Source organism: Nanorana parkeri, unplaced genomic scaffold (genome assembly GCF_000935625.1).
Source record: "Nanorana parkeri isolate BGI_ZX_2015 unplaced genomic scaffold, ASM93562v1 scaffold21, whole genome shotgun sequence".
NCBI classification, from domain to species: Eukaryota; Metazoa; Chordata; class Amphibia; order Anura; family Dicroglossidae; genus Nanorana; species Nanorana parkeri.
Window position 1 is genome coordinate 3,180,484 of NW_017306289.1, and position 17,560 is coordinate 3,198,043.

Below are 17,560 nucleotides of genomic sequence, written 5' to 3' on the forward strand. Positions count from 1 at the left end.
CATGCCGACCCATCCGAACCCGACGAAGACTCGCCACAAAATGACAGCTCCGGCCAGAATGTAAACAAATGGGTGGGGCGAGCCGTGACATCACAGGGCTTGCTCCGCGCATTTGACATTCTGAGCTGCCATAGAACACAATTGCATTCGGGAGAATGCCATTTGGGTCTGGGAGCTAAGGTGTCGTAGGAATAGTAGACCCGAATGGCATTCGGGAGCTCACAAATAGCATGCTATTGTGTTCTATGACAGCTCAGAATGTCAAATGGGCAGAACAAGCTCTGTGACGTCACAGCTTGCTCTACCATTTGTTTACATTCTGGCCGCAGGGGTCATTTAGCGGCAAGTCTTCGTTGGGTTCGGCGAGGCAGCGGGCGTCGTTCATTGTGATTGGCGCTGGATTACATTGATGGATCCATTTTATTTTTTATTTAAAGGAATTGTCAAAACTGGCTGTTTTTTTTTCCAATTAAAGGACCTTTTCAAAATGTGTGGTGTTTTTTTTTTTACATTTACTTTATTTTTAACTTCGGGGGTCCCTCCTAACATTCCTAACAGACTTAAAGGTTCTGGTATAAATTGGGGGGGGAACTTCACACCTTTTTTTTTCTCTTCTAAAAAAAAAAAAGTTTTTCTTTTGTCTAATGTCACTTTGCTGCACCGAAAATTTGTTCATAACTAAACTTCGTACATACTACCGTTAACAAATTTTTTATTTTTTTGGGAAAGTTGATGCTTAACACAATAAAACTGCATTCGGGATAGAAATTCGGATGCATCCGCAATTTTTGGTAAAATTTTGCTTACATTCTGTATTTGTTTGCATTCGTTATTTCTGTCATTTGGAAATTCGGATGCATCCGAATGTACGAATTTCCAAAAATTCGTCCGGATAACGGATCTTTCCGAAAAAATCACACATGTCTATTTTTTAGCATATGATCTGCAACAAAGTGGCAGGTGCACTTAAAAGATGTATCAGAGTTGCCACATATTTAGTTAGGTGTTAACATTCAAGGTTCTTTAATTCTACAGAAAACAAAGTGGACACTCACTGCGTTCTCTTCACTTCAGCATTTGCTATTGCGCTGATGAATGGCACAATCTTCACATAATGTAAAAAGAGTCGCACCAGAGGTATTGCAGCTTCCTGTTTTTCTCTGCACACTTCACCCAACACATGTGCAGCAGATGCTGAAACAGGCTGGGGAGAGGAGATATCACAGATTAGAACATTCACAGTTTGTGACTATCACGTCATTAGGTCACACAGTTGACATTACATGACAGGGTCAAGCACGTTTTCCTGTTTAAATTGTTAATGCTCCTATTTAAAACAGAACACATATACAAAGATGTTACATTTACACAACTGCCAAAATAAACACATACACACATGTGGTAAATGCTAACCTGACATTTCTAAATTTCTATGCTCGGAAGTTGTCATAATCTAAATCTGCTCCAAAAATAGCAAGTTTCAACAAAGTACTCATATATGCCAGTCTCAGGGGAAAAAAAGATCTTTCAGAATTTCTTCAGTGCGTTACTAAGTCCAGAGTCCAGTGCGTTACTAAGTTCTAAGTCCAGTGCATTACTAAGTTCTGAGTCCAGTGCGTTACTAAGTCCTGAGTCCAGTGCGTTACTAAGTCCTGAGTCCAGTGCGTTACTAAGGGGTCTATTCACAAAGCTGCCGTAGGATCTGGCTGTAGCTTCGGCCGATCCTTCGGCTAGCTTCGGCACCAGGACCCCTTCGGTTCAGGAGAACCAAGGGGGTGCTGTACGGGCTATTCACAATAGCCCGTACAGCTCCCGATCACGGTCGAGCGGCTCAGTCGAGCGCTGAGCCGTGCTGAAAGCCGAAAATGCTTTTGAATGGGACAATTCTTTTTTTTTTTTCCTCTATTCTGAGATCGCTCGTGTCAGAATAAGGAAAAAAAGACACAGCAGTGCTTCTCTCCTGGGGGGCCGGGAGCAGGGGGGCTCCCGGGGCGCCAGGGAGAGTTTTTAAATTTTTGTAGTTACTAAGTCCTGAGTCCAATGTGTTACAAAATCCTGAGTCCAGTGCTCAGTTGGGGGTCACCACAACTTGGCAAATGTTACCAAGGGATCCCGGCCCTAGAAAGGTTGAGAACCACTGGTGTGAAGGAACGCGTTTGTGACAAATGTGCCAATGTGTAAGGCTACATCATTAGCACTAGGGATGAACCGATCAGCATGGAGTCGGACAAGCAGCATGGAGCTGGCTTCTCTGGCAATGAAGAAGCCAGGCCGCGAGTAATGACATGCCGCCCGGCTTCCTGATTGCCCAGGAAGCTGGCTCCATGCTAGTGGAAGTACTGGTACTGGTACTCGGTATCGGCAAGTACGGAAAGATAAATATCGGTAATCGTACTCAATACCGAAAAAACGGTATCGGTGCATCCCTAATTAGCACAAACAGACTTGGCTGCAATGCTAAATATAGTTTTACTCTTCTGCAAATAGTGAGAGCCTTAGGTAGAGGTCTCTTTTAAAGTTTCTGAAAAACATTTTTATACCATGATGAAGACAAATGGTTATATCAGGAACAGGAAGCCCTATATCGAGACCCCCAAGTATGTGATTTTGCTTTCTACTGCTGCCAAACTAAGGAGATCAATTAAAACTAAAGACGACACAGATGACATAAGCAGCAAATGTAAATTAGATTATACTAACTCAACATGAACGTATGAACAAAGCTACACATTGTCTGGGAGACTGCTAGAACATTTATTAGGTTAGGGTCACATGTACACTTTCTGTGTCACTTTATTTTAGAGCAAGGAGATTTTGGCTAACAGGGTTTAGTTTCCTGATATAGTTCCTATGAGACAAGCTCTAATCAGGGCCAGATGATAACTACATGCCCACAGCCCAACATAGCAGATATGTACTGCAGTTGGTGAACTGCAGTATTTAAAGAAGAACGCCGGGCAGAATTATATTTTTAACCCAAGTGGGGCTACCCACTGCAAGGGTTAAGTGCTCATTTTCTTCTAGGGAAAAAGGCAAAAAAAGTTGTACTCACCTGAATCTCACAGCTGGGTGGCTGTTAGACCGGTCCCTACAGCCGATGTACTCCGCTCCAGCGATTGAATGTCCCTCGGCATCCTCACATCCTATACACTTTACAGGACGTGATGATTCACAGGACCTTAGACCGGTGGAGTAGAGGGCGAGAGAGGCTGTGGGGACCAGTCTAGCAGCAAGCTGACTGTGAGGTTCAGGTGAGTCTAACATTTTTATTTTTGTCCCTAGATGAAAGCGAGCACTTAACCCTTGCAGTGTGAGAGCAACCCTAGTCCAAGGGGTTGAGTTACTAAAGGAGTAAATACAGCTAAGCTAGGTTGACTTTGAATACCCAATCAAGGGAAAGTAACAAAAACATTTATTTCACACATGACTACATGACCTTACTAACTCCTTTAGTAAATGAATCCTACTGTCTCAGTACAAGAGCCATTTTTTGTTTTAATCTTCACTTGGCATTATTCCAATAAAGTGGCATGTTGTAGTAAACTAATACCAGCACTATGACAAAATACATCATCATTTGTTTCCTTAACCACTTTTTTTTGTTTTTTTTGTTAAGGAAGACCAGGGTGTGTCAATTTCACACATGAAGATGTAACTGTTTCTTTTCCTGCTCATCACAAGATTCAATCAGTTTAGAAACCACAATAGTCACCTTTTAGCGGATATAGGGTCAGAAGAAGACAGCCAACACCCTATTTCTTACACATTTAGGAGAAAAAACAGTCATTGAAGTACTAAAAAGCATTGTTCAGCTGTTCTGAGAAAAATGCTCACACAAATATATCAGAAAACGTTTGCCCGTTCTATTTAAACAATAAAGTTTTCTTTATATATTGTTTATCTATGCACTTTAACAATAAACACATGCATGTGAATGTAAAAAGTTCAAGCACGCATTTGAATAAACCAGTATGCACAGTATTGTAAATATAGAAACAAATGGAGAAAGAGGTGAAAAAGACTACAAACTGCATTGGGTTGACATTCGAGTATGGTTCATCAAGGCTGTCAATCAAATATATAGTAGCTTTGTTTTGTGATAAAAAAAGAAAAGGGATCCAGACACCTTCTGGCTGAGTCTTCCTGGGAAAAAAATTCCATTGGCTGGATTCAATTGTAATGGCTGATGGTTACTATTTTACAGCTAAGAAATGCAGACAGCAGGGTTGCCCCAGTATAGGAAACGAGTGTGAATTTTTTTTAACACCTTTAATGTAGTTAACATTTGATTCAACAAGTAAAAAAACAAATGCAAATGGCATGGACAAAAATGCCATTTTTTAAAATAAAAAATTGAGATAATGTAGATAATTTCTACAAAGTTTGGGAAATTATCGGCCTCTGAGATAAAATGTGTTAATTCTTACATAATTTGATTAGATGTATTAGAAAAAAAGTGCTGGTTGGCTAAAGTTTTCAAGATATTTCACAATAAAGATTTATACACAGGCGAGTATATTTGCCTACAAGGGACGGAGGTGTCTGATGATCATGATGCCTCATAACATCTCGATAAAGTATGATAGATCAATGAAAATGGTACCACATGGAAGTGTATACATTTATCTTCACTTTGAGACTAAAGATTATTATCTAACTGTAATTTATTGTTCTTTTATTGCAAGGAACATTTGTCTTGGTCAGATCTACGCATCATACAGTAACATCTGGTGGCTTGTGAAATTGTAATTGCCTAACATTTCCAATGAACAGTTGCATGATATTTTCCCCCAGATGCCAAGATGCCCCGAAACTGTGTAAACAATGCAGATAACTTTTGCATTTGCATCTCAAAAGTGCAGTATGATAGCAGTAGTAAAAAAGGCATACCACCTATATTTTGGATGCAAAATAGGGGATCAGGACAAGAGTTGGGCCCCTCATTATTGTTGCATTACATGTGCAACTTATCTGCTTCATTGGCTAAACAAGAAGAAAAAGTCCATGCCTTTCGCAGTCCCAATGGTATGCAAAAAGCATGAGAATGTTACATGAAAAAACAATAAATGAATGGAAAGTTATGTTATTGGTATCAATAAAAAGATAAATGTATAATGATTGGTGTGGAACCATTCTCATTGCTATATCACATTTTTCAGAAATGTTATGGAGCATAATCGCACATCCCCCTCGTAATCTTGAAATATTTTGATGTAAATTTGACCTGAAGGTGTATCTTGAAAACTGGAGCCAATTAATACTCAGGACTTAATCTGTGACCCAATTCTGGTAAAGTGTAGCTACTTTCATTTCCGATGCTTTCTCCTTGTAGACCAGTGTTGCGCAGCCTTGAGAGGCGACCATCAACAAGCAAAATCTGTTGCTCTTAATAAGACTTCTGCATCTGCCAACAGCTAGTTCGACCCACTCTTCTTGAGCAAACTGCTTCAGCTGTCTAAGGTTTGAATGGTGCCTTCTCAAGACTGCATGTTTCAGTTCTTTCCAAAATTGTTCGATAGGATCCAGATCAGGGCTTAAAGAAAACCACTTCAGAGTAGTTCAATGTTTTCTTCTTAGTCACTGTTGGGCACTTTTAACAGTGTTTTGGGTCATTACCCTGTTAGAAGACCCATAATCTGTGACTGAGACAGAGCTTTCAGACACTGGGCAGTATGTTTCGCTCCAGAATTCTTTTATAGTCTTGAGATTTTAGTGTGCCCTGCACCGTTTCAAGGCACCCAGTGCCAGATGCAGCAATCAAGCCCCCTACATGTTGCACAGTAAGTACAGCATTCTTTTCTTTGAAAACGTCAAAAATACCAAAATGCTCCTTTTGTCTCATCTGTCCAAAGTGCATCACATTTCCGCCCTGATGAAGGGACCTTGCGTGGCCCCGAAACGTTGGATACTGTGACATGTGTGACGTTTGGTCCGAATAAATGGACGTTATTGTTTTTTGAACATCATCTACTGAGTGCTGGTGATTTCTATCTTTTATCATTTGTCCAAAGGACATTCTTCCAGGAGCACTGCAGCTTGTCAATAAGCACATTCCAGTCTGTATTTTTGTTTTTCTTTCAATCTCCTGGGCCTCCTTCCTTTGAGCCCACTGCCATTCCAAAAGTGACGAATGGTGCGATCAGACGAAAGGTACTGATGTACCATGACCTTGAAGTTCAGCTTGTATCTCTTTGGAAGTTTTTATTTTTCCTTTTTGTCTATCTTTGTCATTATCCTTCTGTTCAAACTGGGGTTGGTTTTCCTCTTATGGCGACATCCTACACTTCCATGGACACTAAACTTCTTAACAGTAGTCACAGGAATATTAGGCTACTTAGAGATGGATAAAACTTCTACCATGCTGGTCAAATTTTTGTTTGACAAATCTCTCCTTTACGTCCTCTGTGTTGACTGTAGTACACAGGATGATACCAAACAGCAGAGTGACTACACTTAGTTTGAAACATCACTATGATCCAGTTATATATAACCTTTTCTTGGGGTACTAACAAATCTGCCCAGGCCATTTTAGAAATTATTTGCAGAATAAGAAATAATTTATCTCTTTTCACACTTTCTTTGCTTTCTTCTATAACATACCAAAGACATGCAAGTATACAAGAGACAATTGTTTTTCATTTCATCATTTTTCAGGAGGAATAAAGCATTGTTTCAATGAGTTCTAGGGTAGCAACAAATGTGTCCATGTCTGTATATACACGTTACTTCAGCTATCCTTATGAGAAAATAAAGTCCAAGAATGTTGGTGTGGTTTGCGCTACAAAAGGTTAAGCATCAAGGTACTCTTATTGCTGTATGTGCTTCTTTGAATGCACTTTCTGTTTCCATCACTACACTCATGGAGTTGTTTTCATTTCCTTTTCGGAGTTGAGCTTTAATGGTGTTGACATATAAATATGAAGTTCCATTGCCAGGCAAAATAAAAAAGGCATGCTGGAACGTTTGGACAGTTTTCTGTTTCTCTGAAGAGTATAGAGACAACGCCACATGACAGTGGAATACCAGTGAAAGGCAGGGAGCACAGCTCTGCTAGCGTACAATGGACAATTTTTCAATAGGAATAACAATTTTAAAAAGTTGTTGGTATAGATCACTCATGTTCCAAATTCACCTTATTTCACCCCATGCTCCTTTACACATAGAAATCTATCAATTAAAAATATCAATCTATCTATCTATCTATCAATATCAAATCTATCAATCTATCTACAATTAAAATCTATCTTACCTCAACATCACCAGATTTTAACAAAAGGTCTCGGAGGGGGTTGTAGTATTCACTAGAAAACACATGATCTTCTGTGTAAACCACATTTAACCTTAATGACCCCAGATCCTCTGGCTTTCCCGATTTGCCATTGTCTCTTGGTTGAAGCAGGTACCTGAAGGATTAAAGAAGGAAATTTATTTTTTTAAATCTCAAAACTGGCGAATATTGAAGGAGCTACTTCTGCAAAAAGATATTTGTAGGACAATGAATTTATTCCAACCAGCACCATACAGCACTAATAAATGCTAAATATACAGTGATCGTGAAACCTAAAATAAGATCCTGAAATAACATCTATGGATGGATACAGTTTAATGCAGTTTGATATTTATCTGTCTGTAATTTATCTACAGCATCTGTATTGAGTGACGCATACTGGTTACACCCAATAACAATTTCTGACAAAAAAAGAATTACATAATCTGCAAATAGGAAGCAAATAGAAATCTTCGTCACTGTCTGATCTATATTTAGGGAGCAGCCTGAGCTACTGTAGTAAGATTAATTAGAGAATTACATGGTGTCCTGCTCTAGGAAAACTGGAATGTTGGCGTCTCACATTGAGGTGTCCTTTACAACTGCTATATAGTATAAGCACAAGCAGGAACACGCGCAAGCCATCTGAATCAATGAAAAATATCAAGGTATTAGAGATACTAAGCATGCCCAGGAGCAAAGGTACATAACTAGTGGAAGGTTTTATTGAAAATGATAAAACGAATCGTCACCTGGGTGTACTGTGTACTGTTTCCACTCCAACAGCTCCTGACATGTCTACACACTGCTAAGTGAACATTGGAAAGGGTTTTCTATTGTGCTTTAATTGCATCCCAATCATAAAGTAAGGAAAAGAGCAGCTATTGTATCATCCACTTTTGTAAAAGCTGCTGCTCCTTCAATTAGCAGGCACTTTTGATACAGCGGTGTCTGCATGCGGGTGCACACGTCCATAGACTTACCTTGTGTCCGAACTGCGCATGCGCCCGCCTCGAGATGCTTTGAGGCCGCCGGAGCAGTTTCGTTTTCTCGGACGGGAGCGCGCAGTCGAAACAAGGTAAGTGTTAAGCGCTGTTAAAGGGTTTTTTGTTTTTTACTTTTTGCCTTCTACTGCTTGATAGCAGTAGATATAGGCAAAAAAACGGGAGGGTTTATAACCACTTTAAGGCTCACTTCTTGCGCCCTTTAGAGCCCTTTCTCATCTGTGAACATGCATTTAAGAGACCCTCTCGCCAGACCATTCATTTCAAAAACAATCTTCGCTTTAATTTATGACTGCATTTAATGTATTTTATGCATGTTATGAACGCCTCCCCCAGCACACTCATAACTGTCACCTATGCAACATTCAATAGTATTCCCTTTTGGTCCTCTCCCATACCTTCAAAAAAAGATTATGTGGGGAGGTGAGGGATAGGGTGGAAGAGCTGGGACAGCACTGGGATTATTTATACACTACCTAGAAGAGGAAAGGGCAATACATGCAAAGAGAGAATTGGCTGTGCAAGGGAATTAACTCTTCTAGAAGTCAAATATGCTAAAAAAAAATGTAAAGACACATTCCAAGTGAATAAAAGTTTGTTTATGAAAAAGGCTGCAAGTAAGCATTTCAAATACTTGATTTTTGTTTACTGCATTTAAATTGGTGACAGGGTGTCGATAGCAGTTATCTGCTGTCTATCCAGAGGCCTCCTTTTTTTCTGAGCCGCTCACCCAGAACAAGAATGCAGATGAAAAATTCAGACTCTCCTCTTCCCTGCTTTATGCTTGTTCTGGTTAAGTGACTCAAAGTATTGAGGCTAGTGACAGCCAGGCACCTAGCACTTTTAGAAAGAGGTCAGCAATGATAGCCTCGATCTTCACTCAGCACAGGTTTCCCACAAGTGGATTTATAACACGTTTTATTCAGCACACATTATTAAAAATGAAGGACGAACCAACCCTCACAGAAATGAATTGAGTTATGACATGCACCAGGTTTTCCCACAGTAAAATATATGCACGTGTATATGCCATAAAGGTTGTAAGGTTTTATATATCATACCAGACACCTCCTTAGAAAGTTGCAAGGTAATCTCAATGTCTTCTAATTTAGAGGATGCAGGCATTCACCCCCCAATGTGATATGATGGCCACAGGATTCAGATAGAGGTTGGGTATGACGTGAATGCTAAATACCTCAATACCATGGGGGGAATTTATCAAAACTGGAGCAGTTGTGCATGGGTACCAATCAGCTTCTCTCTTTAGTTTGGTCAGTTAAGATTTGAAAATGAAAGAGAGAAGCTGATTGGTCACCGTGCACAACTGCTCCAGACTTTGTCTGCTCCAGTTTTGATAAATTCCCCTACATGTATAGTAACCCAATGTATTTTGTATAATATATGTAAATATACATTATATATTATAATTTCTATAATTTTAGAATATATATCAAGATTATGTAGATAGAACTATAACTGTATACAGTATGTGTATATGTAAATATATATAGACACACACACACATACACTTGTATACAGTATATATCTAGCGAACAATACATAACCACAAGTTATCCCTTTATATAACAAGATTGTCCTACCTACATTTTATTACGTGATCTGACTATTCTTTCTCTTAACTGATTTAACACGCAGAGGTGTATTTATAAAGCAGTAAATGTGACAGCCAGCAGGTGGTTAATCAATCAATCCTTATAATTTAAAACTCATGCTCCAGGAAGATTCACTTGCTGTGGGTATTTGGCAAATGTCACTTTCATTAACAGTGTGACAATTTGACAGCCTTTAATAAAATGATTCCCTTGAAGTGCAAATGTGACATTTACCAAACATTTACACTGCAGGTGATTCGATCACTGTAACTTGAAGCATATTCACTATGATACACCTGTAGTGAATGGTTGGTGAATGTTATAGTGCCTTCTTCACAGATATCCCCCTAAAGGTGCCCATACACCTTACGATTATCGTACGATAATCGTATGCGATTGACTATTCGTACGACAATCGTAACGTGTGAATAGAGTGCCCGACCGATAGTACTGTACAATCATACGACTTTTGACGGTCAAGCATGTTTGAAAACTTTGGTCGATCGTACGATGTTCGCATGGTTAGTGGCGTTTCCGTCCGTCAAAAGTCGTACGATTAACACTGCGCATACGAAAATAATTGTGGTCGACTACCGCAAGTCGTCCGGGTGTTTTTTTTAACTACCGCTGATTGAACCTTTCGATAATCGGGGCAGGATGGGGAAAATCGTACGACGGTTCGATCATCGGACGAAAAGTTTCGTCCGATAATCGTAAGGTGTATGGGCATCTTTAGTGTACTAAACTACTCATATCTTACTTTGCCTCCTTGTCTAAACTTACAAGTTGCTAAAGCTAATTGTGCTACAGATTTACTGCATGTTTAAACGTACAGAAAAGGCAAAGAAAACAAAAAAGCTTGACTTATGTCAAGTGAAAACATAATTCTGGGAAACAAACATCATGTCAGAAATAAAATGCAATACCATGCATCATAGCAGCTGGATTGTCGTAGGACCTTTAATGGAATTTTAAGCTCTCCAAGAAATTCATCTCCAAATTTTAAGTTGCTTGCATTCCACAGGTCAACTCTGCAAATAATAAAATACATGAATAACATCATAGTTGATTTTAACAAATTATATTTTCAGAGAGAGAAAACATTTATTTAAATTGTAGCACCCAATCACATTGCATCTGCCCTTTGTTTATATTAGCCACAATATGGGCCTGTGTTTGTGATGCTCCTGAGATCATTCAGAATATGTTAACAGGTGCATTTAACCTGCAGGTAACCTCCTTGTGACCTGCTTTAAGCTGATTTTGTATTCCCATAGACTTCTATGGGGACAGAAGCAATTCTGATACAAAAAAAAGCCTGTTGACACAGACCCTAATGAGAGATGAGTCATGCCAAAGACTGAAGCATGTTGCACATTGCTCTTGCAATATTAAATAAGGTAGTTAGCGTTAGACATACAGTAACTTGGACAATAGACTTGTGTTCTGTGGGCCAGTGGCACTGTATCATTTTTTTCTTTGGGGGGTGGGAGGAGGTTCTTCCATAATTTTGAGATATTAAGTTAATATTGGAAATTCTATCTATAATCGTATGCGATTGACTATTCGTACGACAATCGTAACGTGTGAATAGAGTGCCCGACCGATAGTACTGTACAATCATACGACTTTTGACGGTCAAGCATGTTTGAAAACTTTGGTCGATCGTACGATGTTCGCATGGTTAGTGGCGTTTCCGTCCGTCAAAAGTCGTACGATTAACACTGCGCATACGAAAATAATTGTGGTCGACTACCGCAAGTCGTCCGGGTGTTTTTTTTAACTACCGCTGATTGAACCTTTCGATAATCGGGGCAGGATGGGGAAAATCGTACGACGGTTCGATCATCGGACGAAAAGTTTCGTCCGATAATCGTAAGGTGTATGGGCATCTTTAGTGTACTAAACTACTCATATCTTACTTTGCCTCCTTGTCTAAACTTACAAGTTGCTAAAGCTAATTGTGCTACAGATTTACTGCATGTTTAAACGTACAGAAAAGGCAAAGAAAACAAAAAAGCTTGACTTATGTCAAGTGAAAACATAATTCTGGGAAACAAACATCATGTCAGAAATAAAATGCAATACCATGCATCATAGCAGCTGGATTGTCGTAGGACCTTTAATGGAATTTTAAGCTCTCCAAGAAATTCATCTCCAAATTTTAAGTTGCTTGCATTCCACAGGTCAACTCTGCAAATAATAAAATACATGAATAACATCATAGTTGATTTTAACAAATTATATTTTCAGAGAGAGAAAACATTTATTTAAATTGTAGCACCCAATCACATTGCATCTGCCCTTTGTTTATATTAGCCACAATATGGGCCTGTGTTTGTGATGCTCCTGAGATCATTCAGAATATGTTAACAGGTGCATTTAACCTGCAGGTAACCTCCTTGTGACCTGCTTTAAGCTGATTTTGTATTCCCATAGACTTCTATGGGGACAGAAGCAATTCTGATACAAAAAAAAGCCTGTTGACACAGACCCTAATGAGAGATGAGTCATGCCAAAGACTGAAGCATGTTGCACATTGCTCTTGCAATATTAAATAAGGTAGTTAGCGTTAGACATACAGTAACTTGGACAATAGACTTGTGTTCTGTGGGCCAGTGGCACTGTATCATTTTTTTCTTTGGGGGGTGGGAGGAGGTTCTTCCATAATTTTGAGATATTAAGTTAATATTGGAAATTCTATCTTTTAGCGCTCCACACATTATGTGGAATTTCACGGGAAACCAACTTAAAGAACACCTGTACCAAGACAATGGACATTAAAGTCTTAACCAGCAGTAAAGACCTTTAAACAAGCTATCCCTGACGTATCCAGTTGTATGTACTCTACAGTAATTCATTCTCAAGGATCTTCAGAGGTCACAACAAAGACTCTGAAGTACGGTTTCAGTAACAGGTGGCAAGCATCGGCTATGAGTTTACATAAGAAGTCTGGCAGGTTGCAACATTTCCATTGTCCTAGGAAGTAGTAGGAAAAGAGCCAAGATTTCAGTGCCTCTGTTGTGAACCGTGAAGAGTAATCTATCCACAATGATTATAGCTAAAGGGGTTAATGAGGGCTTGTTTTAAAGTCAAATTAAAGTCAAAAGGTTTTTAAGTCATTTTAGATGCTAATTAAATGATTTAGAAAGGATGCTGCTTCTTGATTTCTAAAAGGTTTAACTTCTTATAGAAAAAGCAGGTGTCCTGAGCACTGGCCTCGATATCCTGTGTTAGGGTGGCTAATTTCCCTTGCAGGGCACTATGGAGCCACCCTTGTAAATGCTAGTAAGTTGTGTATCTCCATAAACACACAGGCAAAGCATGGCAAGCCAATACCCCATGCTCCCTGCTCCACTCTCCTCCTTCCTCCCTGTTCCAAACTAGTGGATGGACAGTTGCTGGAGACTGTGCTGTCCCTTGTGGTCTTGTACTGGACAGGAAGTTCAGGGAAAGAGAGCTGAGAGAGTTGGAGCCAGCAGTAACATGATGACTGTAAGTGCTTGGGCAAAAAATGTAAAGAAATGCTTTGCTGGATAATGTATATTTGTTTCATCTGGACTCGTTATTGAAAAAAGTGTTTTTAAAATGCTTGGACTGCCTGTTCATAATATGCAAATCTTTAAATAGTTTATTGTGCAAAGTCTGGGAACAGGTTCACTTTGAGGTGGAGTAGCACAGAACTGAGCTCTCCATAAGTCAGTGAAGGCGAGAGGATTTCAAGTTCACCCGAAGATATGACCCTCTATGTGCATCATTAGAGAAATAAGAAAAACAAAATAACAGATTTCATAACTCAGATCTGACTCTAATGCACTGCACAGTTGTTGATAATAGGGAAATAAGAGCTTAAACCATGACATATAAAATACTTCAAGTACAAACTCGCAAGCACAGATGGCTGGCAAAGTTCCAATCTTTGACATCACCTCTCTTATAGATTATGTCAACTGTGGATAGTCATAGTCAGGAGATAACACTGTTCTAGGTCTTTTGATTAAACCTGGTAATTTCCTTATGACAATAAGCACATTTGTGAAAAATCAAGCCATATGCTGCATAGATTCTTGATGACAGACAAAGTTAATATGACTAAAAAAGAAATGACAGCATAGATGATATATGCTGTATGGTACAAAGTGTTTCTTTTGGGACATATTTTCAACAATACCATAAAATGTAACAAAGCTACCACCCACCCAAGAAATGTTCTAGTACTTTTTACTCCAGTGAACTTCAAAGCCAACTTTTTATGCACTTAAATGGAGCATATGATTATATGTAATCAACATGTATTTCTGGCAAAGGGAGGGCAAGTACTATTCAGTGGTCTTTATAAAGTGACTATAATTACAAAAGTACTGTATTCCATAAAAGTAAGGTTTTACCATATTTATCTGACTAGATCTGAATATTTGAAAATGAAGGCAACTGAATAAAAACATTAGGGCTGTTTTGCGAACAGACTAGTGATTCTAAAATGTACCTTGAAGTACATGAAATGCATCCAAGTAGTAGTAGCCCACCCAAGTCAATTTCAAATACCCAGGCACCAAATGAAATGACTTTATTTATGCATAATCACTATATTTGTCTGTAAAATAAAACAATTTCTCATTATTTTGTAAGACTGTTCCACAGCTAAAGAGATACTAATATTGATCAATTGGTGGTTATGATTGTAAACCCCTCAATTCTCAGCTAGTTAAAAGATGATAATGGAACAAACATTTAACGTCAGGTATGTTTGTAACCAGACTTCATGTGATCCGCATTACTGGCTGACTGTAAGTGTTCAGTTGATCAGGAACGACACTGATTGGTTCCTAATCATTTATATGAGACCGGGAGCTATCAAGGACAGCGTGGTCTCAGTGATTTCTTAGTCTACAGATTGTGGGTGTCTCGGGTCTGTCTTAAAGCAGAAAAGAATACAGATTTAAAACAGCCTCATCAAATATTGGTATATATTTATTAAGAGAATCCTTAGATGTATTTTAAATAGTCCTTCAGTTTGTCCATTGTTATTCTATTACAGTTCCCTGAAGAGCATGATTCAAACTGGGAGAAAAAGTAGCAACACTGTAAGCCAATCAAGCTTTACAACATTACACAGTGAGCAGGGAGCTGCCTTATCAGTATGTTATTGCTTCATTATCCAATCACAGGCTGGGGATGTCCTTGATGAATCTGTGTTGCTTTCATTATGAATATGGAAAAACTGAAAGATCAGGCTGTGCATCATAGAAAGCTTGAATACTGTATGACATATATTTATTTATTACCTAATCTCCATTTTGTCTACGTCGTCTTCTTCTATTTCAAAATGAGACTTCTTATTGTAACTACTTGGCTTGGTCACCTGGCAAAAATAAATATAAAGAAAATGAAATATATAAAAAAAAACCAGTACATTTACAGATAATAATACATAATTCTGGTCCTCAAAATCTTAAAGGTTGAGTATAATCAACATGAACATTTCCAAAACACCAACAATATTACAATTTACTTGTCACAGACGTGTTATAACCAAAAGCAACCATCCATTTGCTCTAAACAGGAAAGTCCAAGTCCATAGACGTAGTAACACAAGTTTGTTGTCTTAAGATATTTTTGTCCCATGCCCCACCCACTCCACAAACACATATGCCAATGAGTCAGAAAAGTAAACACAAAATAGGTGACAGGAAGAAGTTGATCTACAAGAGCAGATGCTTATTCTGCACATTTTATCAATGTATAATAAACAAATTCTAACTACCACATCATAATATTGCAATGTAGCCAATAAGCCCAGCCTAGTTTTAATTATTGGTGATGTGGCTGAGAAGGTTCAGTATCAAACCCACAATGTTAAAAATTGCTAAAAACTAAAGTCACTTTGTAAAAGATTTTAAACCATGACATGTAAAGTGATAATATAAAAAAAACTCCCTCTTTTACAGTCCTGGCATCCTAAATTCAATCAGGTATTAGCAGATATGTTTCATTTAACATTGGTACTGTGGTGGCCACTTTAACAGAGCCCAGGATTGCTTTGCAGTCCTTAATGCTTCACTGAGCTTCCATTAGTCATCCTAATGTATGGACAGGGCGCTGGTAATTGACTATCAGGGTAAGAGAGCAATCAGGATGTCAGATGATCAGACAGCAATCGTAGTAAGGGGTCAAAGAGCTATCATGGTGTCAGAGAACTATCAGGGTGTTGGGGGTTAGATAGCTATAAGGATGTCAGATGGTCAAAGATCTATTATGATGTTAGGGGTTGGGGAGCTCTCAGGGTGTCAGGGGTTGGAGAGCTGTCAGGGCTTGGAGAGTTATCATGTTGTTATGGGTTGGAGAGCAATCAGGGTTTCAGGGCTTGGAGAGCTATCAGTTTGATACACTATTATAACTGGAAATTACGGCAGCTCCTTTATTAAAGGCTCCTAACAGATTTAATTTAGACCAGAGCACAGGTTGCCACAGTGATCAAAGCCTGATCAAATTCCTCCATAATTATTTACATGTTAGCAAGAGGACCATTTTCAGGCATGGAAGAAAAGCGGCATCTTGTCCAAATCAGTCAGCCAAGTTAAAAAGTCTGCAGTGCACCTTTAGACCCCGTTCACATGTAGCGAATTATCGCGCGATTTCCACCGCGATATCGCGCATTTTTGCCACGCGATATCGCGAGAAGTCGCCGGCCAATGCTATTCAATGGAGCTGTCTTAACTCCATGTTGCGCGTCGCGGTCGCAAGTCGCTTCTACCGGACCCTTTTTTCGGCGGATTTTGCGCGATTTTGCCCTTTTTCTATGGAGCCCGACGGAGAAGGTCGCGCTACTGTCGCTGGATCGTCGCTGGAACGTCGCCCCGAAAGTCGCGCTATCCCGGCCATGTGGATCCGCTGCAAAAGGTATGTCGCTACGTGTGAATGGGGTCTTAGAGGTAAAGTGTTTTATTCCAATCTATACATTATAAAGCCTGGGTTCTCAGCAGTAGCATCTTCCAGGTATGTAGCTAAATGTAGTTAAATATCAACATATAAATTAACTGATCTTTACAAATCAGAAAAGTAGAAGAGATCCAAAAACCAGACATGCAAATAACCAACTTTCAGACATTTGTAATTAGTGTATATATTTTCTCAGCCACGCTGTTACAATACACATTGAATAAACTTTTGTATACTTAAGAATGATGTTGGGAGAAAATAAAGAGGTCTAGTTCACTGCAGGATTGTCTGTTACAAGGGGAGCCAAATAGGAAACTACCTCAGCAGTGCCTGCTGAGCAGATCTCAGCAATTTATAGTTTCATATTTCAAAAGATGACAGTTGGTAATTCACATGTGTAGGCTTCTAAACATTTGAGGCTATGGGATTTCATCTCGTCACCCCACCCACATAAATACCAACCTCAAAATAAAACACTTCATCAAATTGTGGGTTGATAGTCTTCTTCTTGACTTTAGTTTTCTTTGACTCAGTCCTAAATGACAAGAAAAACACAGGGGAAGAGAGACTGATGTCATATTATGCCAGCACATTACTAAAACTATAGCAGTAGTACATCCAAGAAGAGCAGCCCATAGCTATTAAAATATACTGTATAAAAAAGCATAAACCAGATACTGATAAACACAACACAGCATTTTAGAATGATGGTGGGAAACACTTCTAGTTACCTGAGT

The 17,560-nt window shown here is 39.0% G+C and overlaps 1 protein-coding gene across 1 annotated transcript in view; it reads right to left on the reverse strand.

Annotated features, from left to right (window-relative positions):
- RASA3 (RAS p21 protein activator 3) overlaps positions 1-17,560 on the reverse strand; it is a 187,907-nt gene that overhangs the window by 36,194 nt on the left and 134,153 nt on the right. Inside the window, exons 8-11 of the mRNA XM_018563032.1 lie at positions 15,170-15,246; positions 11,973-12,077; positions 7,250-7,403; positions 1,056-1,204 (exon numbers count right to left, since the gene is read on the reverse strand). Of these exons, the coding sequence (XP_018418534.1) occupies positions 1,056-1,204; positions 7,250-7,403; positions 11,973-12,077; positions 15,170-15,246 (485 nt within the window). The remainder of the gene's footprint in view (positions 1-1,055; positions 1,205-7,249; positions 7,404-11,972; positions 12,078-15,169; positions 15,247-17,560) is intronic.